This window comes from Galleria mellonella, unplaced genomic scaffold (assembly GCF_026898425.1).
Source record: "Galleria mellonella isolate WM207_F2 unplaced genomic scaffold, CSIRO_AGI_GalMel_v1 utg11558, whole genome shotgun sequence".
Lineage (NCBI taxonomy): Eukaryota > Metazoa > Arthropoda > Insecta > Lepidoptera > Pyralidae > Galleria > Galleria mellonella.
This window is the reverse complement of record NW_026441977.1, coordinates 233,617-258,070: the sequence shown is the minus strand read 5'-3', so window position 1 is coordinate 258,070 and position 24,454 is coordinate 233,617. Positions and strand designations below refer to the sequence as shown.

Here is a 24,454-nt window from a genome sequence, read left to right as displayed (position 1 = left end):
TAAGAATTCAGTTGCAATTAGGCAATAATTAATAAGGGATATTAAAAATTAAATTTTAATCTGAATTGGGTTATTATTTTAATGAATATGGCAATCAAAGAGAAATAATTTACAAACTTAAATTTATAAAGAAACATCCTTACACATAAAACTGTATTGAGGAAAACACACAGACCACTCCCGGCTTACAAACATACCGGACGTCTGCGGGATAAATAATAATACAAAATACTGTGTAGTGTGTTAATTTGTGAAAAAATGATATACAACATAAACTTTATTCTGCTAATGTTCGCATCTTTAATGAGTTTTCGTTTGGTGCAAGGACGTAAGTGTTTTCCTCCTGTTAGCAATATAGTTTATGGTTTTGGGGAATTTGTATTTAGTAATGCTTTATAATTAAAAAACATTGATTTTAATTCTTTAACAAAAAAGTAATACTTAACTGCATTTCCTTTTGTTGACATTGCAAAAAAAGTTTACATTTCTTACGATATATCCATTCAACATAACTTTACATAAATTGACTAGAATCTAGTGGTATTTATACAACTTAAAATGGGAAACGACCACCCCACCAAATGAAGAGTGACAGCTGTGGCGTGTAAGAGGTATGAATAGGCGGAAATGGAGAGAAGTTATATATTCAGAAACTAATTATGATGTTCGAATTTTAAAGTTTAGGTTATCGATAGCAGAAATATAGGATAAATAAACCCATTACAGATAACGTTACACAAAGTCACCTTCTAGTAGGATAAGGTTCACTTGATGACAAGAGGCCACTTTTTTCCATACTTGCTAAAGGTATCATTTGCTCGTTACTAATCCTTGTGACATAGAGTCTACAATACTTGGTAATATCGCTACTGTCTCACTTTCCACTAAAATACAGCAGGTAAGATGATGGGCAACAAAATCAATACCGAGACAAGTACGTACAAAGAAAGGATTTTTTTTTATTTTATTTTATACAAAAATCCACAGCTCTTAAAAAATAACTTACATGCTAAGTCTCTTATGAATACAGCCAATAAAGGATTTTATTTATACAAACAATAATTTTGATTTCAAAGCGAGGTAGGCAAGTTAGAGTGGGTGTATGCAAGTAATATAAACACATGTATGAAAGAAACCATATATAATAGTGAGTGTCCATAAAGTTAAGTTAATTGATATATAAAATAATTAAAATCCATGTTGTCAATAAGTATAAGTAAAAAATAAGTCAATAAATAAATAAGTCACAATACTAAAGCTCAAAAGAAGGAAAAATCAATATAAAATCCTTTAACAACTTGCCTGACCTGTGCGATAACAGCATTAGTAAGCAAATGCAAATCTCTTAAAGGGAAAACCCGGGTCCAATAACGGAGGTATACCTACTAGTTGTTTTGGTGAGTATAAAGAATGAGACATTTGATATTAGATACCTTACAAACAAGATTTTTATATACAACTTCAGACCTCAAAATCAGACGCACTCAAAGATCTGAGATTATCTATATGAAACCTTACGTTGTGGATGTTACACAAACTGTAAACTGTAAGCAGTAAAAAGCTCCTCTTACCACAGAATAATACAAAGATAAGAGATATACAGAGAAATCTGCAAGTCGATGGGAAATAATAATCTTCTGCATAAGTGCTCTTTATCCTAGGTGTTACCGTCATGATCCATCGGGTGAAGCAAGACCGAGCACGAACGCATATGCAAATATATATATATATATATATATATACATCTATAAGATAATTCTGGACTACTTACATTATTTGGGCATCATGTTACTTTTGTCATGTCATTCATCATTTGGACCTTATAAATTTAATTATATATTTATATTTAAATGCTTTTCAATTCTTTAATTTTCAAATACTTTGAACTTACTCAGAATAATTTGAATTAATTCCTTAATTTTTTCTTCAGAATTGTCATGTTTTACTCCTGGTGGTGAAAGAGGACAATGCATTTCTGTACTGAATTGTCTATCTTTAGTTACAATAATAAATAAAAAGGACAGAACACAACAAGACATAGATTTTTTAAGAAAATCAAAGTGTGGCTATGTGGGAAAAACACCAAAGGTACTAAATTTTTTTTAAATATTCTATGGCAATTGTGATATTCTTTTCATGTTTTTATGTTGAGGTTATGACCCAATATATTAAAGCCACAAATTGTACTCTTTTTCAACAAAATGCTTACTGTACAGTAAAGTACTTTCTTTACTCCTAAATTTACACATACACACACACGTGTGTATGTGTAAATTTAGGAGTAAAGATTTTAAAAATTTAAAAATTTATTAAACAAAAATCATACGTAAGCTTTTCAATAATTCTGAATTAATTTTCCAGTGGTGATTTCATCGGATTCGATATCACTTTTTATGATCACGTTAATTCTTCCTTATATATAACGTTATAAACAATATTTCATTACATGTTTACAAATACAACAATAACATTGCAGGTATGCTGCCCAGGACCGCAATGTAAGACTCCTGACGGTAATCATGGTACATGCGTAGGTGTACATTCTTGCCCACATTTAGCAGCGATGGTCAAACAATCGATATCGAAAGAAGATGTGCAATATTTGCAAAATTCAATGTAAGTTAACCTATAGTGATAGCATTTGCAGTACAAAATTATGAAATTTTTGTCTATAAGAATTTAAAAAAGTCTTACAAAAAATTATTATATGCTAATGATATTAAATACAAGCAATATAAAAAATATGTATAATATACAAATACTGAACAAAAACATACATACATATCTGACGCCTGTCTCCCATTAAGGTAGGCAGAAACAATGGAACACCAAATGCATCGACTCAAACAAACCTCTTTCGCTTCTTCCACATTCATCAATCTTTTCATACACGCTCGCCGGTTACGGGTACTTTTAATTTAAACAAAAACAAAAAAAACAATTATAACAAATCCATCGACGGCCCATTTCCTAAAACTCGTTTGGTCAAGAATATAATAGTAATACACAATAATAAGGGCGTATATTATTATAAAAATACAGGCGAAAAATATACTAAATTTATATTCCAAATTTCCTGCAAATTCGGATTTAGTAACAAAACTAAAGATGTTTAAATTCCGATATCGACCGGATTGAGCTGTCTGTGTGGAGAACTATCCCCATCAAGTAGTCTTTACAAAAATAAAACTTTTTTCTGTATATAATCCTACTGTAATGAAGATCAAAACTCTTCAGGAAAATGATGCATGCGCAAACGTTGCTGTTACTATTTCGATACTTAATAACACAAGCACAACGATCTGCAAGCTCAGCACAAGCAGAGAGCAACCGAGCAATAATTGTGATAGCTCAGTCGAATTGACGACGGTCTGGGAACCCCTATATAAAATTCTGAATCCTTCCAATTATATCAAGTCAACTTTTTCAATGGATGTTTGGATCATTTAAAAATTATTAGTACTAACATCGCTCGGAGGGTCCGTAAATTCGTTGTCCAAAACAAAATCATAAACAATTTAGTTACAAGTTTTTCACAAGTACGAGTATAAATAAAAACACGGACTTTCTACTTTGCTTAAACAACCTCCGTGATATTGTCATTATTTATTAATTAGCTATTAAAATCAAAATCAGATATTAATTGGACATGCAATGATACTGAATACATTTTGGATAAGTCTAAATTTACATTACATTACAGATGCGATGGACCAGAACAATACAGCGTGTGCTGCGGTCCTCTTAAAGAAGAAACTCAGGTTGGCAATTGCAAGAACAGAATGAACGCGCTCCCACCAGACCCAAGAACTGAATGCTGTGGATTGCGTAGTGGCAATAAAATTATTCGTGAGTTTAGTTAAATGTATAAACAGTCAAACGTTGTTTATAAAACTTCATTAAATTCAATTGAGCCTTTACAGCGATCACCGTAAAACAGGGTTTTTATATTATTATTTCGGCCGTTAACTGTCCACTGCTGGACATAAGACTTTCCCATAAGGGGAGCTTTGCCAGTAATTACCACGCTTAGCAGGTTTTAAGAGGGACGCTGTTGCCCATCCTTTGCCCTCCCTTAATCGCCTGTTACGACACCCACGGGAAAGGAAGGGTAGGCCCATTACCGGAGCACACACGGCGTTTTTATATTAAAAAGTTAAAAATGACTAGGCACTAAACTTGATGAAGCATATTCTTTATTGAATTAAAATAACATCCTGATTTATGCAAAGCCATTGCAACAAACATTGATAACGTGAATATTGCTTCTGAGTGAGATCACATCACAATCTCTTAGATTTCAGTTGTCGCATCAAAATTTCATAAACACCTTTTCAAATTTAATAAAAAGGAAACTACCTATTAGTATAGTCCATATTAATTTAAAGGGTTTGTCTAGTAATTAAGATCGTTATTCTATTCTATTCTAGGTGGAACAGAAGCAGCAATCGACGAGTACCCATGGTTAGCACTAATAGAATACGAAAAAGACGGAGTCATCAAAGCGTTGTGCAACGGAGCACTTATAAGTGGCAAATACGTATTGACGCCTGGACATTGCGTCGTTGGGCCCATCTTAAATGTAGGAACTCCGTAAGTTAATATTAGTATATGAACATTCATATATAATCTAATATATAAAATTCTCGTGTCACGGTGTTTGTTACCAAACTCCTCTGAAATGGCTTTACCGATTTTTATGAAATTTTGTGTGCATATCTGGTAGGACTGAGAATCGGCCAACATCTATTTTTCATACCCCTCAATGATAAGGGTGACCTACTCCTAAATATATTTTTTTGCCTTTTTGACAATTTTTTTTATTTTTATTTTATTATGATTTAGCATTGAAAAATACATACAAATCCAAATTTTCACGCTTTTAAGACCAACCTCTGTTTTTTAATCGCGATTTTTATATTCCGCTATTGCGGAATATAAAAATCGCGGGTTGCAAGATGGCAATCGAATTTAATAATTGTAGTAGGATAAATTTTCATGTATAGTTCTCGAAATAATGTATATGGTAAAACAACGTTTGCCGAGTCAGCTAGTAATATAATATAAATTGACCATGATTTTGCATAACTCAGTCAAATAGCAGGTGCAATAAGAATCTTCTCCTTTTTGAAATTGCATAAAAGCAGTTTCAGTAAAGCCGATGTCCCGAAATACAGAAGGAATCATTTTATAAAACACCTTCTAGGGAATATAAATTTTTCTGAAGACTCGAAACCATAAAACAATTTTTGCTTCCCTATTGCATCGTTTTGGTAAACCTTACGTACAAGGGCTCATTAATCTAATTTCAGTTCAATATTTTCAGGAAAAATATTCGTTTGGGAGAATACGACACCGTTAACGATGGTCGCGATTGTATTAATATAGAAGGAGGCGGTGTGGACTGTACTGATCCTCCTGTCGTCATTCCAATTGAACTTACCATCCTGCATCCTCAAATCGAACTCAATAGCAGAAAAAACGACATCGCATTAATTAGGATGAGACAGAATGCACCTTTTACAGGTTTGTTACATATCGAAAAATTTTTAAAATTTAGTTTTGATATATATAAGAATTAATCTTCAAAAATGTTTGGTTTTCTAAATTGGTTTTTTTCAAATCGTATGTTTTGTAAAATACTGCACAAAAATCAATGATAAAAATCAATACATAATGAAAACAAATCTGAACATTCTTCAGTCATATTGGAGAACAGTCATAAAGTCTTATCGGCAAAAACTGTAACAGATAAACTTAAGAAATAAAATAATAAATAAATTAACTATAAATTATAAAGAGAAAGATTTGTATTTTTGTGTGTATGCATGTAATGAAGAAACTCAAAACTACTTTCTCGATTTCAAAAATTATTTCACCATTAGAAAGCTACATTCAGCCTGGGTAACATAGGCTACATTTATTGCTACAAAATTAAGGATCCTTACTAAAACTTTAGTAACGTATCTCAAGGTGTAATAAAATGCTATAAAAAATCTTTCGTCGCGTGCGCTGTGGAACAAAATTGGTGATGGAACAAAAGTATGTTGTACAATATTGAAGAAAATATTAATAACTACAAAAAACTTCGCGATACTATATGTCCAATTATTATCGTTATGTCACAACCACTTTTTAAAATGTTTTAAAAATGTCCACCCGTACGAAGCCGGGACGGGCCGCTAGTTAACTATAAAACAGTAACAATTATTTCAAATTAAAAAATCTTTAATATAATGTACTTTTTACAGATTTTATTCAGCCCATTTGTCTTCCAACTGTGGACGTCACTGCATCTCGTTCAGATGAAGATAGATACTAGCCACTAATTACAGCAGGGTGGAGAACTTTCAATAACGGTGACCACAGTACCAATAATATACAACACATTTTTGTTCCATTCGTCAACAATACGGTGAGTGTCTATGACTCGATTATTTTCTTCAGTAATTTGAAACAATCTATTTCCATTCTAAAGTGTACAGGGAAGAGAAGTGCCTAAAATTATTTCAGTGTTACCAAAAGATACCAAAAGATAAAAAAGTTTCACTCATAGAACACTACCTTCAAAAGATACAAACGATTTCATATTGTTAATCAGACTAGACGACTGTAATCCTTTAATTTATAAATATAACAGAAGTATATCTGATCATATTTCATACCTAGATGATCGTTTTAAAATCGTTTTAAAAAGATTCTCTACTTATATTTTATATACAAAATTATAATATTACAAACATCCAAGTGTTTCTGCTGCCAAGCAATTGTACTTGCATGGTGTTTCGGTTAGATGGGACATAGTAGTGAAAATACTGGATGCAGAAATTGGATTTTTTTTTTATTAATAACAAAATGAATACTTAGATGAAAGTTAAGGAATAGTTATATCTGAAAAATAAAATTCTTACATAATAAGATTAAAAAAAGGTTCAACAATTTAAATCATACTATAGAAAGAACGACATATAATGATATTACGATGATTGATTTAGAATTTAATAATCATTTCAATATATTTCTAGGAGTGTGCACAAGCATACAGCAGCCTAAAGCAGAATATCACTTTATGGAACAAACAGTTATGCTCCGGAGGTGAAAACAATATGAAAACTTGTAACGCCCCTATTGAAGGCCCTCTAATGTATAATGATGGAAGAAAGTACGAAATTGTCGGAGTGGAGAACTTCGCTCCGAGACATCGTGGAGTTGAAAATATACCGAAAATGTACATTAAAGTGTATGAATACATCACTTGGATACATAATGCGATAACACCTTGAAATGTAAACAATTGAAAGAATATTAAGAAGGAACAATATTGTTTTGTTATAGGATTTATAATAATAAGAAATAAAGAGTTTAAGTGGTAACCGAAATCTTTTTCATAATGAACTACTAACTGCCTATGCACTTTTGCTGCAAATAAAAAAAGAACTTTAATTTAATAAGGACGTGGTACTTTTAGTGCATCGGTGTAGGTCATAGTCAGACATCCAAATAGTCAAGTAACGAGATACGGTACCTGAGAATTATCCGCAGTGGCTTCATTTGCTAATAAACATTTTAGGTTGTTGTGGCAACACAAGATATATAAATCAAATTAACTGCGACAATTCTCTTATAGTGTACAACATTAACAAGGTCATAAAATTGTGAGCGAATATGTTTGTAGATAAATATATATTTTATTTGCTTTACTTACAGTACACAAATAATATTGGTACATACTCAAAAAAAGAAACTAAGGAATTAAAAAATAAAAGAAAAATACATAAAAGAGGTAACATAATTTTTCATTTCATGGGTGTAGCATAGTAACATGAAATGATCACAACTCAGTTTCTCGCTTTGACCTCAGAAGAGCAAAATACTGATATTCTGTTGAGGCCAAGAGCCAAGAGCCAGTCGCGAGATACTTTGACAAAAAAAAATATAATTGAATTTATTAGTCAAATCAAAGCTATTCATTGCTGGACATAGGTATCTCGCAAATCCAAAAATACAAATATATATGCTACTTTACTATTTCACAGTTTTATTAGAGAACTATACATTGGCATCATTGCCCAACAACTCGATGACATAAAAGTACATTTAATAGGCCTTAATAAAAATTCAATTGTGACACGATCGAGGTTATTGTTCCGATATTATGATTTTGGCAATTAAAAAGCAATAAGCTATAAATAAAACTGAGTGCTCTATAAATTTGTTATACGAGTATGTTACAATTTGATTCATTTTCAAACTTCTCGAACTGAACGACTCGAACAGCATTCTGAGAAGCATCATAACAATGACCAAATTATGTCGTAAAACAGAAGAGCTAGAAATCGAATGCCCGATTAACTGGTAGACGTAACGCATCGAAATTAACTTTATGACGTTGACATAAAATTCAGTTTGATGAGAGTTCTAACTCTGCTATTTTTAATATAAAATAACCACAATACAATAGTCAGTCTATAGAGAATCAAATATATTTGTAACTAATTTCGTACTTTACTAAACCTTTAATGTATTTTATTTATTTATTTATTTATTCACACTTTATTGCACCAAGTAAAAAGAGGAATAACAAATACAGTAAATATTAATGAGAAGTGATACAAAAGGCGGCCTTATCGCTAAGCAATCTCTTCCAGACAACCTTTGGGTAGAGGACATTGAGAAAAAGACAAAGAGTAGGTGGCGCACTATTATATAAATATTATCAAATACAAACATATATAGATACATACATACATATATACACATACATATATAATATATACACAATTAAATATATACATAACATACATACATACATACATACATACACATACATATATAATATATACACAATTAAATATATACATAACATACACATACTTAACAGCATACATACAACAGAAAAAAATGACGAAGGAAAACGAAGAGAGAACACAGGAAAATAGTACTAAAGTGAGAGGTAGTAAGATTTAACAGAGGTTTTGAAGCTAGTAAGAGTTTGAGCGCACCGAATAGAGGTAGGCAGTGAGTTCCATAGACGAACTGCCTGAACAGTAAAGGATTTAGAATAAAAGGAAGAAGATATGTATTCTATGATAATAGTAATTATTGGGATAATATAGATTCAATTGCAAAATATTAGACATTATTTTCAGTACAAACTCAAAAGTTAACACAGTTTTAGGATAAAAATAGGTTGTAGTGGTGATATATATTTATTTATATTCATTATCTAAAAGTTAAATAATGTGACGATTATAATTAAAATGTCAATAGCAGCAATAGTTTAATACAAGTTTTGTATTTTACAAATTAATAGTCAAACTTTTGCAACTCTGTATACGCTAAATTGAAGCTTTTGTAAAATAATAACTCCCACATAACGTTAATCTTAACTGACATAAAAATGCTAGACCAGAGTTAATTAAGATATTTCTATCAGAATATAAAATAAGCCCCAGTATATCTTGCAGATCCAACTAAATATTTATCATATTATGCTAAATTGAGCCTCGCCATATTTGGATACATATATTAGCAGAGCCAAATCACTAAACAAATACTATCTGAATTTTTATATAAACATAAGTGCGGTTCAAATAAAACATATATAATATATTCTCTTTCTTTCTCTTCCTGTAAACCTAAACAAAAAAAAATGCAATTCCATTTGCTTTTGCTGTTACATAGTGCACTGTTGTTTCAAAGTATTATCCCGGTCTATCGGGATCTCAAAGTAATTTCAATAAATTTCAAAGTTATTAAGGAACGGATACTAAATTAAGTTTACTATTTACTAGTCTATCGTTTAGTAGTGAAACGTGCCTTGATTCAGTTAGTTAGTCACGCACCTCAGCCGTTTGAATTCATTTTCAATATTGAATACATTAAGGTTACACATGCAAGTAAAGAAAAAAGATGGTAAGAACTATAGAGAAAATGATTTTTCGAATGCGATGGGAGAACCAAGTTGTAACAAATTAAATTCCAATAAGTTTAAAAATAGATAAAAAGTCCCGAATAAAAGCTTGATCAAATACACTCAGGCATCCAATAACATAATCAAATTCCATTTATATTTGACAATACAAAAAAAACTTTGTTATTGATCAAAATATTGCCTCTCAGTTTTGTTTCGTATCGAAACCTATGTTAATAAATTGGCAAAGTTTTTTATGGAAAAATATTAAAGCGTCGACAAAAATTTTTTTCGGCAGAAACGTGTTACATTTATATATATACTTGAATGTTTGACACTTGCAGATTAGTGGGAATTCGCAAATCACTTTTTTATCAGGATTTCTATCTTTGTTACAAATTGGAAGATACTACGCAGTTTTGGGATGATAAATTCCATACATTTGTAATATTATCTTTTTAGTTTTGATGAAATTTGGTGTGTTATTAACTTATTTCCTAGTTCAACATATTAAATACTTTGTACTGCGATAAAATGAATTATTCTTATGGGAAAGTACGAAAATTTGACAGGCAAACGATATCGTTTGTAAAACCACTATAAAATATACCTCTGGCATTGGTCGCTGCATCAGCAATCTTCTGAAATGCGTCCAAGAAGGCCGCTATCGCTACCAACGCCGACCTGAAAATTGACCAAAACATTTCTTTTAGTTAAATTTGTACGGAGCTTTCAAAAGAACAACGATGATCCTTGAAAGAAAGAAAGAATGTAATTTCTTTGAGAAGAAACAATAAAGAGTTTTTATTTATTATTCCTTCAGGCACTTTTCTATTATATTGAGTAGGCAATTTTTGCCTTGTATTCTGACCTTTTTTATTATTTCAGCTCTGGACAGTTACCATTGCTGAACATAAGCCTCCCCCAAAAAGGAAGTTTTGCCAATAGTTGCCACGCTTGGTAAGCGAGTTGGCAATTCTGATCTTAATCCTAATTAAAATTAAGGTAAGGTCTTATTTGTTTCACAACGAACATTCAAATTTACTTTCAAACAGCTTATCCGTCTTTTTGAGTCAATTGTTTCCTTTATCTATTTCTAAGTCATCATGGGGGCATTTCAGTCTTACTGATAATCAGATGTATATCTGCTCGCAAGATTCGTTTAAAATGTTTCGGATGCTTATACTCTCCACTTTTACATATATCCCTCTTTGTCCACTTTCATAAAGCATATCATGCATAGGTACACGGTTATTCCGAAGATTTGATATACATACATAATAAGTATTTCTATATTTTCCTAGAGAATTAGCATTAGTGGACTAGCAAGTATGGTATATATTGCTATTAAGAATATTAAAATGGTATAAAAACCTTTTTATATACAGAAACAGACTTCAAAGTCGCTTCTTTCAACCGAACGCATTTCTAATTACACCATAAAAAAGATATTATAAGATGGAAAAAATTTAAAGCTCCTTTTCATTTAAAAGTTATTCAAAGAAGAAATATTGAAAATACGACGCTAAATCTAGTAAATATGGAACTTAAAAATGTAAATGAGTACTTAGAAACGAATGAAAAAAAAAAACTAATATATACAAGAAATACTAGTTACCGAAGGCAATTCTGTGGCAAACAAATATTTTTATATAATATAATACGTACATCGCACGGTAGATTACCAGAGGGAGACTTTGTACAAAAGTCGATTGCTTGGGTACCTCTGTCCCATTCGTGTTTCAACCGTGAAGCAGTTGTGTTTGCATGGCTGTGTTTCGGTTTGAAGGGTGGGATATGGCGTGAATTTACTGGGTACAGAGGAATAACACCTGAGTCCTCAGAAATGGCAACGCATGGGGGTTATCATGGGCGAAACAGTATACTCTGTTATGTCCATGGTACTGTTCATGTCTATAGGCGACGGTTACCACTTTCTATCAGGTGGGCCGTCAGCTTGTTTGCCATTCTAAATTGTATAAAAAAAAAGATATAATTTTCGAAAACATAGCTCTTCTATAGATGAATCTTTAAAATCGGTTAAGTAGTTTTTAAATATATCAATTACAAATCCAATCTATCCTCTTTATAATATTTGTATCAATTTATAAAAAGAAATATAATCAATACTCACTTCAAAGCAGAATGAAGCTTGGTGGCCTTTGATATAAACTCCTCCCACATCGGCGCACTGTTCTGTAAATAGAAAAACAAAATCACATTAGTCTAATATAACGATATAATTAGGACTAGGACTTTTACGTCACAACCCCACTGGGTTATGACGTAAATTGTAATAACAACCATGTGGTGAAGGTGTAAGAATGTATCAAAACTCATGTGAAACAAATATTTAGAATACCTAGTACCAACACAAGAAACGTAAAACTCGAGATAAAATTCAGAAGAATCAATAAAAAAGTTCTACCGGTGAAACTGAACATTTTTCTAAAGAAAAATAGATCGAGAAAAGAACAAAAATTTTGAGCCTACTCCTCGATTTGCTCAGTTTTTATCATTTGTCCACTTACGTTTCTATGAGAAAAAAAAATGTGACAGGTTTTTTTTTTTATGTGCTACACAATTACTCCAATCGCCTGATTCTCAAACTAGAATACCCTATATTATGAGAAATCTGGTAACGAACATCTAAGGCCACAACCACACGCCCAGACCCGAGTCAATTAGTAACAAATCGTTTCCTAATTTGGTCCCACCGAAAACTGAACCCGAGACATGTCCACCAGTTCATCATGGAGATCATCTTTTATAGAGCTTCCTTTAAATTACTAATGAATTAGATTTCACTAAGTATTATTATTAATATTAATGTTTTTCCTAGAGACTACGGTATGGGATTTATCAAAAAAGGTATATTAAAGTTTCTACAGGGTCTACAACGCGCATGTGACATCCCTAGTGTCGCAGACGTCCATAGGCTACAGTGACCGTTTACCATCAGACGGACTGCAAGCTTGTTTGCCACCTTCGTGGTATAAAAAAAAGAATGAAACTATGAATAACATGATTTAGTAAATTCATGCCAGATAGAATGACATCCATTACTATACGCTTTCAAGTCATTCATTTGTAACGGCAGTCCTTCACGAAACAATTACAGACGCTGCGCTGAATGGTGGATAATGCTGGACAAATTACTTCGTCCGCTTATCCGTCATGACATAAGATATTTACCATGTGTGGGTATTCTTCACGCTAGCTATTGTTTTAGCTTTTGACAAATACGACTCGGTTACTTTTCCTAAAATTACTCGCTTCTATACAATACAATACACAATCTCGAAGAGAAATAGAAAAATAGATTATATAAATAATGGCAATGTAGATAAAATGGTGAAATTACAATGTGTAATTAAATAGGTAATGTTTGATAACAGGTGAAACGCTACAGTTTTAGGAATGACAACGTATTAAGGATACCATAGGTATCATATCTATAGGCGACGGTTATCACCATCCATTAGGTAGACCGTTAGTATGTTTATCATTCCGCTTTAATTAGTCTCTTTTTAATATATTACGGAGCTACGCCAATTCTGCATCGACTTTCTCCGTTCTTTTGTAATTTTTAAAAGACCGGCAGCACACCTGTAATACTTCTTGTGTTGCGCGTGATTATGGGCAGCGGTAGTCACTTACCATCAGATGAGCCGTGGAATGCTCGTTTGCCCCCTGTGTTATAAAAAAAATCGTCAACGTTTACTGTCGTATTGGCTTCTAATTAATTTTGTGTGGTTAAAGTTGTCATTTTTCTTTGCGCAGCAAAAAAAACATTTTTTTTTTCGCAAACGCGATTCTGTGTTCTAAATTCAAATATTTTCATATTCTCATCTTTTATTTGTGTATTTTGTCACGATTGCCAACGTTTTTTTTTTTTGCCATAACATTTTCAGCTATCTGGAGTGGGTCGATTGTATAAAATCCTCGACCAACAAAAAACTCCCCTCAAATTCTGTGGAATGTGATAATTAGCGGCCATCTCGCTCCCACTATTACCCTATAATCACAGCTGATGGCGACGTTCCGTCGGTGGGTGTAAGTTTTATGACGCCTTTTAAGAGCACTGGCGGCTTATTATGAAGATTTAGATCAATTTTGGATCTGGAGCTGTCATCTCCTTTCTTTTTTTTTATGAATGAACATGGGAATACACCCACCATCGATTGAAGACTGGATTATATACACTTAGCATTTATTTCAATGGGTGAAGATGGAACGGTGTATTTCATGTCTTCAAGAGAAAGCCTATACTACCATACGCAAACGTACAATGGGAACAAGTAATGACCAATTTTGCACAAGCCTCGTAAAACAGTGTGTAATAGTTTTTCAATCGACCACAAAATATATTAAACGGTATCACTGACATAATAGTCATACAACATAACATGCATAAAAAAAAAATTCATGTTAATTATATTATATAAGGGTGTATACACGCAGCATTTCTTAAACATTCTTCAAGACACATAAGGTAGTAGAAGTGACATATGTATGTAACGATAGAGAACATTGTTTTTTTTTTAATAGGTGATAATGTAATGGTAACCCCATATGCGCTATAGGTATACGCTGGCGGGGCACCAGTGAGTGGTAATGGGTTAGGATGAACCAAGCCAGTTGACCCATAATGAGGAATTTATAAAGAATTAACCAAGATAGTTTCCCAGGGGAACCGCACGGAGATAGACCTGATATAGTTTTATTGCTAGCAATGGGGCTATTGGATGCCCATCTCTAACAATCACATTCTGGTGATTTGTACTACAGGTGATTTTTAACTAAATGTTTTTATTAAGATGATAACACCATAAGGTCTTAACCAATGAGTTAGCAAATTATTATTAATCAATAGTTTTTTTCCTGCTACTTCGATCGCGTCAATTTCAGCTATAGGAAAACCAATGAAAACCGCTTCAATAGTATAAAAAATATAACTTCTAGATGGCGTATCACCATAAAACATATATATAGTTTTGAAATTAACCCGTAAAGAACATAACTGTGAAAACCGCAACCAATTTGATGCCGCAGTTTTTACGTAATGCCGCGCGCCGGAACAAAAATACATTCATACACAAAGAGGGACAATTTTGGCTTCTAATGCTCTAATTAGGGACTCTTCATATTTTCTCATTCCTCAATTTTTCTTAAATATTTTCCATGTACAGTCATGGTTTAGTGATATTATATATCTGATGATATTATATATTATTATAGTTTATTATATTATATATAGTTTATTAGTAAAATTAAATATTGTAATGCCACATAAATCAATAAATAATTTGTATAGTAATTCAATAAATAATTGACCATATGGTCCGATATAGAATAGGCCACCCCTATCCTTTCACGTGGGAGTCGTAAGACGCAACTAAAGGAGGGCGAATGATGGGCAGCGGCATCCCTCTTTAAATATCTCTAAACCTAATTGCGGCAAACTGGCAAAACCCCCAAACCTTATGTTCATCAGTGGACAGTTAACGGCTGATGTGATGATGATAGCAATAAATGCATCTGTACCTCGATTGTTTAACGTATTTAATTTTTGCCGAACATCGCAGTCACTCGACGTCCAACGTCGTATTGACGAGAAATACCATGTACATATACTCTAACATGTTGTTTGCTTTTTTTACAACAAATACAGATAATTCGGCGAGTCACACTGAACCGGAGTGGCGAACGTACACTCGGGTCCGTTAGTGGATGGTAATGTTCAAATAATTTGGAGAAACATAATGACCCCTTGCACAGGTCAGCGGACGTTGAGTGGCTACTGGCCACTACACTACACAGACCATATAAACTTCTTTTTTCTTATTTGATAAAAAATCTCAATATTTCATATACTTCTTTTATTTACTAGCTTTGTTATTACCAAATCGATACAATAACAGTCGCAAGAAACAATGGAATATTTTACTAGTGATTAAGTGAAAGACAAATTCAATGGTCCTTCTTCGTACTCCAAGTGTAGATCCAAGATTTAATAATATTATATTACCAGAATTTGAAGTCTGAATTTATTCGATATTTCTTTTTTATATGAAGGGTAAGAATAAGGTCTGATTGATGGAATCGACAACCGCATTACGAAAGTTCACTAAAGACAATAATTCATCATTCTATTTTCAGTTGGTCAAATTCATGGACCGTACTGTTCCTATTGCACGCTTAGGACCACAGCTCAAGTCACAACCTATTATAGAAAAATCGCCTGTATTATGTGATAGCTCTCTGTATCGCCATAATTCATTTTTTGAATAAGAACAACATGCAAGACTGTTTAGCGACGGAAACTAGTAAAAAGAAAGCGATACTGATACAGACGATTCTACGAGTTTACCTAAGCCTAAACTAATAAAGAATTAGAACAGCATTTTTGGAAATACTAACAGAAACGTGACAAAAGAACTCTAGTATAGACTATACGTAATTTAGAATATAGCAATAAATTTTATTTGGCCAACAAAGTTATTAATTGAACACAATTAATTTGTCCAGACACGTCTTGTTTACCCGATTAAAACTCTGACGAAGTATTGACTTTAGTCACTTCTGAACACGCCGATTACTTAGAAAGTATCGTTTGACCTCAACCAGCTATGCTTGTAAAATTATGTTTACTTACGTATACATATTACCCACTGCGTTGACAGAGTATGAACACGAAGTGTCATCACTCATTTTCACCCCTGAGATGTGAAAAGGCAAACAAGGAGATAAGCAAAGATATACCAATACAAGAGAAAGAAACAAATCCCAAACTAAACCATTTGACCACAATCACACCAAAATTCTTGTCCTACATTGACATAACCGGGAATCTAACCCGGGACCTAGGCAAAGCAACGTGACCACCGTTGCGCCTCGGAGTTCGTTAATATTTGTCCAATATACTCCTTTTATTGAGGAAAGACCCATGCGTAGTTCTAGTTCTGGGATGTTAATGGGTTGTTACTTGTTATGTACATACTAAATCAGTGATTGCCCTAGTCAATATATTTTAATGACCAATAAAGACAATGTGTATATCGTGGCTCGATTGAGTTGATTACATCATGAAGTGACCAACCATGAAATACTGGCATTTGAAATTATTGGTTACCGTGACTCAACCTTCATGTTACAAGGAATGACTACGAGCAAACGACATCTCAGATGTTGCAAGCGTTCGTGGATTGCGGTTACAATCTTAATATATCAAAATCCCGTTTAAAATCCCGATATTAGCTCACGTTAATGTCCGAAACGATGCAACCAATTTTAATGACATTTTAAAAATAGCATTATTTGCTCCAAACCTGAGATAATAATAATTGTCCCCATAAAAATAATGTATTGAGTAGGTGATAGAAGGGGCGAACGTGATTGCCAGTTCAGCTAGATGTTTATAAGAATCTGAACAAAGCAGCGACCTCAAGGCACGACAAGCACGATATAACACACCGAAGATCAACGTAATGTTACGTAGACGTATTACAATTTAAATATTTGAATTTAGAACTCGGAACGTGCGACTACAAGTAGATTTTGCTTCTATAAGAGTGCTCTGCTTCAAAACGAAGTTTGGTATTTTTGCTCTGCAAAGGAAAACATTAACTTTTATCATAACAAAATTATAATGAGACAAACAGAGGAATCAACAGTATTAGTACCAGAGGGAGACTTTGTACAAAAGTCGATTGCTTGGGTATCTCTGTCCCATTCGTATTTCAATCGTGAAGCAGTTATGTTTGCATGGCTGTGTTTCGGTTTGAAGGGTGGGATATAGCGTGAATTTACTGGGTACAGAGGAATAACACCTGAGTCCTCAGGAATGGCAACGCATGGGGGGTATCACGGACGAAACAGTATTCTCTGTTATTTCCATGGTACTGCTCATGTCTATAGGCGACGGTTACCACTTTTCATCAGGTGGACCGTCAGCTTGTTTGCCATTCTAAGTTGTATAAAAAAAAAAGTTGTAAATAGAATGACTGAAATAAGTTTAAAACTGGCAACATAATCGCTTAACATAGAATCTATAGACGATCTGAAAACCACCTCCTTTTACACTTTGTTTACGTAACTGTAAACGACACCATAGCGAAGTGTCAATACCCGACAACGGATACCATGGTGGACTAAATACGTATTGTTATTTTAAGTGAAAGCTTAGAAAATAGCAGTGAAATAATAGCGAGTTCGAACGTCATCTTTAGTTTTTGCTCGAGTTGCAAAGCAAACGAAATTTTTCAAATTGGAAAAATCTTCCAAATAAATGGACATGATACCTTAGAATTTTAACATGTCTGGTTAATGTTCACAAATGGATTAGTAATATTCTTTAAAGTTTGACGTTTAATTCTCTTACATCGCGTCGTGGGAATGGAATTGTAAGTAATAGGGTCTAATAGACCCATTAACAGTGGTCGACCTCCACGTGATCCCTTCTACGGTCAAATCCAGGTGTATTCATCACGATGGGCTAACTGACCTGCCTTTTTATCCTCACCTGTCATCCCTCACTGGTAAGAAGGGATTATTAGTAGAGCGAATGTAATAGCTCCATTGCAAATAATTCGCCGTATATTTATCATCACGAGGCACTGGTGCCTCGCCTGCGTTTACTGATACCACAGACGAGGTTACCACTCCACACACCATTAAAACAATATGACGTAGACTATATTTACCGTAACAATTATTGCTATTATTATTTCATCCGTTTACTATCCACTGCTAAACATAAGCCTTTCCCATAAGGGGAGTTTTGGCAGTAGTCGCTACGCTTGGAAGGCAGGTTGGCAACCGCAGTTAGGCTTTGGAGATGTTTTAAGAGGGACGCTGCTGACCATCTCTCGCACTTCCCTTGTCGACTCTTACAACACCAAAAGAAAGGTAGAGATGGCCGATTCTATACAGTAATAATAGTTGCAATTATTTAAAAGTTATCATAAACCCTAACTGATTTAAAATTCATACACAGACTAAATTTTTTCCAGAGGTCAAACCGACCAAATAAGTGGTATATTATGTTCGCGTTGACAATTACCCCGCCACCGAGTGGGCACTTTTTCACCGGCCTCATAACCCTCGAATCCGTGCGCTAACCCCTCCAACGTCGAATTGTCATGTCCGAGCCACTCGACCGTGTAATGCCCGCTTGACACGATATCTCATTACTCTTTATGCTACACGACACAGAAAAGGTAATATTTCATCTTTTATGTGACTTCAAAAAGAAAGAGGTATTTTTGTGTATATATTGTCTACGCCAAATAATATATTTAAATGTTCTCTTGTAATCGATAAGGTCACGCTAATATTGTTTTGGTTATGTCACGATTATTATTGCTGTATTTTGAAGGTCAGGTCCAAATGAAATTAAAATAATCAAAGAAACAATTTCCGTACACAATTATACTAAATGACCTTATAAAACAGAAAATAAAAAAGAAAAAATTTAAAACGTTCATTACTGATTTTTTACTGATACATAAAGACTGTTTTTTTTTTATTTCGTCTGTAATAACTTTATACGATTTGAAAATCAAATAGCTCTTTACAAGAATCGCACCGTAAATCTGCAGTCAAAATCGTCATCGTATCGTCAACGGGTTGTATATAAACAATAGAGATCATTGACCTGTAAAGTAGCATGCCAGAAAAAGCTGGCACACTTTTACGTAAAATACTATGATGTTTAACAAAAGTACTTATCGATTTGCAAAAAAAACCGACTTCAATCGTAAACACAGACACGCACGCACGCACACAAACACACACACATACACACACACACACACATACACACACACACACACACAGAGAGAGAGAGAGAGAGAGAGAGATATTATGGCAGATTATATTAAAATTATTTAGACCGTAGAATCACGTATTTACATGTATTTTGATTCTTTGATCTGCAAGTATATCCTTTCAGATAAAAAAGAATTTTCCAAATCGGTTTAGAACTGACGGAGGTTTTTTTTTTAATCGATGATAATGATATGGTAACCCCGCCTGCGGTAACGGTATACGCTGGCGTGGCACCAGTGAGAGATGATAGATAAGAATGAAAAGACAGGTCAGATAGCCCATCGTGATGAATACACCTGGAATTCAGCACGATGGTTTCCAGGGGGGACCACGTGGAGGTCGACCTGTCAGGGTATATTGCTAGTAATCGGACTGGTAGTCCGCATTAGTAACAATCCCCCTCCCCCCGAACTGACGGAGTTATGAGGTAACAAACATAAAAAAAGATACCACTGAATTGAGAACCTCTTCCTTTTTGAAGCCGGTTGAAAACTTAATTACCTTTTAATTAATTTCCATTAAAAATATCATAATAGCATAACATATGTGTATTTTATAAGTACGACAAAAACAAATTAGGGGAACAAATCCACGGCGCGACATTACAAATGGCCGGCTCTGCTCGTAATTGGATAAGATTTAGAGATTACTGTAAGCTATTTCGGCACCTGAATTCGAGATGAGACGAGGTTTATATCACTCGTCGCTTTTGACATAGGAACGAAGACAACCTTTTTCTTATCATTATCCTCACTTATGGTGAGTGTGTTTCTTGCCTCTTGGCGCCTTAATGGCTCGACAAATCGTCATGAAATTTGGTACTCTCGTGTGTTCCACAAAAAAAGGCCTTCAGTTGTGGCAAAAATAACTGGTATTTTGATTTACAAATTAAACTATTGCATCAATTTTGCAACTGCAAATTTGCAACAAAAAAAAGTCCGTGTGACCAATCTGTAAGTATATCCTTTCAGATAAATAAAGAGTTTTCCAAATCGCCATATAACTGACGAACTTATCAAGTAATATAAAAAAAACGACCAAATTAAACACTTTCTCCTTTTTGAAATCGGTTGAAAATTAAATTATATGTTCACGACTATAATCATTTATATAATCGTTAGCAATAGTTGTCGATTGTTACCGCTGTGGTGAACGTAACACTACACTCGTTATCCTCACAATTCGCCATGCATTTTAGGATCCAACATGGCTACGAATGTACCGTCATCGATTAATAGAAAAGCACTGAGTAAATAAATAAATATATACAACATTAGTATTGAAGATACAGCTGTTAACTGTCCACTGCTGATTAAAGTCCTCTCCTCTCACACAATAGCGGTGTTGCCAGTAGCTGCCACGTTTGACAGGTAGGTTGGCAAGAGCAGTTAGGCTTTGATAATGTTTTAAGAGAAACAATGGTGCTCATTTCTCGACCATTAAATTCCCTTAGTCGCCTCTTACGACGCCCACGAGAAACGAAAGGGCGGCGGCGTATTCTATGCCAGGACCATACGGCCTCGAACAAATATTACCGAATCGTAAATAATTTTTACAATTTCATAATTCCACACACATGTGTATTAGCTATTTCTATGATTCATCTCCTAAATAAATATTAATTATGGCTGTAAAACAAAACCACTGGCTAGTCCGAAGCGTACAACGAACCGCAATAAAATTGATATAGGTTAAAAGTCTGTCTGTCCGACGTCATATATAACAGCCACAAATCAATATATTTAAAAACAAAATGGCAATTTTAACTGTGCCAAAACCAAAGCTAGAACACCGATGAATGACAAGATGTTTCGTGGACACATTTATATAATATTACTTACATATTATCTGTCAAAAAGGTTAATTAATGTCATTGGGACTTGATTTTTCAGAATTTAGAATGTTTGCTGTAATCTTATATAAATGAAAATCAATTGTCGAGTATATGTAAACGTATTACTTCAGAAAGGAAGAAGAAGCGAAAGAAGTTTGTTTGACTCGAATCATTTAGCGTTCCATTGTTTCTGCCTACCCTAGTGGGAGACAGACGTAACAGATATGTATGTATATATGTATGTACTTCAGAACAGCTGCACATATTTAGCTAATAGTAGACTTATGACTTGAGTAGGTTTTTACTTCGCATTGTCAATTTCAAATGTAAAAAAAAGGAATATGGGACCGATATGGAAACAAATAATTATCGATTGTAAAAATAATTATAAAAATACTTTCAGAATTGGCGACATTATCGCATAATATATATAGAACTCAACGTAGCCATAAAAAAATCTAGACGAATAGAAAATCTCCTTTATTTCGAATTTGTTTTCTCTTCTATTTCGTTACTTTTTTTTTATACAACTTAGAATGGCAAACAAGCTGAGGGCCCACCTGATGGAAAGTGGTAACCATCGCCTATAGACATGAGCAGTACCATGGACATAACAGAGTATACTGTTTCGCCCATGATACCCCCCATGCTTTGCCATTCCTGAGGACCCAGGTGTTATTCCTCTGTACCCAGTAAATTCACGCCATAGCCCACCCTTCAAATTGCTCTTCAATTTGAGCCGAATTGAAGCCCTTCTTTAAGATTCGGATCAAAAACAATAATCAATCAACCAGATAATAAACCGGTAAATAGAACACGCGAAAGCCGCTATACGCAACTATTGTTTTTCTAAATTTAACGAAAACAGAAACCACACCTGACCCAAAACTGTCCGAGGCTTGATTTAAACTAATATTTGCGAAATTCCCACCATCCATCATCATTTTCTGATGTAAACGGGGAGGCTAGTACGATGTGTACAGTCAGCATCAATAGTGAATGAACCGTGAACACGTTAAGATTTTCAAAACCCTGATCACACAGGTGAAAAGAGGGAAAATAAACTTTATCGGTTTAAAAAATAATACTATAATTGGTCCAAAATCGCTGGAATGCTTAATGGCGTAACATATCCACAATAAATATATAGAGAATTAAAACACTTCTGAATTCCGAATTTTTTAGAATGTTTTTTTTAAAAATGCAGGCCAATTGGGAATCTCTTCTCAATATTGACAAATAGCCACAAATTCATTAGAATGATCGACTGATCGGAAGAAAAAGTAGGCTCTGCCCTCCTCGAGTCAAAATAGTATGTAAATATTTTACTGAACTAGGTGTTATCTTGCGGAAGTCCATATCAATGGTTATTTGATTAGGATTATTTCGTTTAATCCCGCTACCATTAGTATGTGTGTGACTGCCAGCACTCGAAGATTGACCACCACTATTATTACTAGAAGTTCTCTAACCTTCTATATAAGTCATTGGGAGGAAAGGGATTATTAGTAATGGAGACTAAACATCCCATTGCTAGCAATATACCTAACCAGATCGACCTCCACGCGGTTCCTTCTGGAAACTATCATGATTGATTCTTCATGATGAATTCATCATGATAGGCTAACTGGCCTGTTTTCATTCTCATTGATCACCCTTCACTGGTGCTCCACCAACGTATCCCGTTAGCGCGGGCGGAGTTACCAATCCATTTTCATCCAACAAAAAAATAAATAAATATATGAGTTATCAATCTTCGACTGCCATTTTGTTCATGCACGTTTTGCAACACATATTTCACCTCTAAACGCGGCATTTTCAGGCAAGTTATTAGATTGCTTCTCGGATCTTAGTGTTGATTGTTCGGCGCTCAAACTTTCGCAAATGTTTTCACAGTTTGGGCACCACAACATACTGTTAGTAATTCTAATCAAATAAACAAAATAGTATGTATTATACAAATTTTCATGACGATTGCTTGAGCTATATAAGCGTCAAGAAGTTTTTCAACGGATGATAATGAAATGGTAACCCTGCCCGCGATAACGGCATACTCTGGCGGGGCACCAGTGAGGGATATGTGAGAATGAAAAAGCCGGTCAGTTAGCCTATCGCGATGAATACACCTGGGACTCAGCACGATAGTTTCCAAGGGGAACTACATGGAAATTAACCTAACAAGGTAGGGGGGAAAGGAATTGTTAGTAATGGAGACTGAGAATCCCATTGCTAGCAATATACCCAACCAGGTCGGCCTCTTCGCGGTTCTCTCTGGAAACTATCATGGTTAATATCTGATGAATTCATCATGATGGGCTAACTGGTCTGTTTTCATTCTCATCTATCACCCTTCACTGGTGCTCCGCCAGCGTATCCCGTTAGCGCAGGCGGGGTTACCATACCATTTTCACCCATCAAAAAAAAACCTGACAAGGTAATAGCAATAGGACTGGTAGCCCGTATTACTAATAATCCCTTCCCTCCAAGCGTCAAAAAGTGACAAATAGACAAACTCACTTTGACATTTATAATATTAGGATTACACCTATCGGTTTCGTAATTCGAAAATGGGTTAAAAATAATCCAGGCCCGTAAACAGTGGATGTTCATTCACCTGCAGCGATGTGATAAAAATACAACGAAAGGAAAATGTACATCAACAACAATTAGGGGTGTGCCTCGCAGAATATAATTAGGGAAATTATAATTTAATTCTTTACTGTTAAAAAAAAATCAATTTTGATAAAAACAAATACATTTATGTACCTGTACTAATATTATTAGGGAAAGATTTGACTGTTGGTAATGGATAAACTCAAAAACGACGCAACCGATTTTAAAAAATCATTCACCTATAAAAAGCTACCTCGTCAGCC

The 24,454-nt window shown here is 34.1% G+C and overlaps 2 protein-coding genes across 2 annotated transcripts in view; one reads left to right on the top strand and one right to left on the bottom strand.

Annotated features, from left to right (window-relative positions):
* LOC128200371 (protein MTSS 1-like) overlaps positions 1–24,454 on the bottom strand; it is a 129,214-nt gene that overhangs the window by 29,264 nt on the left and 75,496 nt on the right. Inside the window, exons 2-3 of the mRNA XM_052893598.1 lie at positions 12,048–12,109; positions 10,524–10,597 (exon numbers count right to left, since the gene is read on the bottom strand). Coding sequence (XP_052749558.1) covers positions 10,524–10,597; positions 12,048–12,109 — 136 coding nt within the window. The remainder of the gene's footprint in view (positions 1–10,523; positions 10,598–12,047; positions 12,110–24,454) is intronic.
* Positions 148–7,186, top strand: LOC113509393 (phenoloxidase-activating enzyme-like). Its single transcript, XM_052893592.1, has 8 exons — positions 148–328; positions 1,931–2,088; positions 2,477–2,616; positions 3,704–3,849; positions 4,431–4,593; positions 5,327–5,526; positions 6,252–6,415; positions 7,026–7,186. Exons 1-7 carry the CDS (start codon positions 259–261, stop codon positions 6,320–6,322), a joined length of 948 nt encoding a protein of 315 aa, XP_052749552.1. The 5' UTR covers positions 148–258; the 3' UTR covers positions 6,323–6,415; positions 7,026–7,186.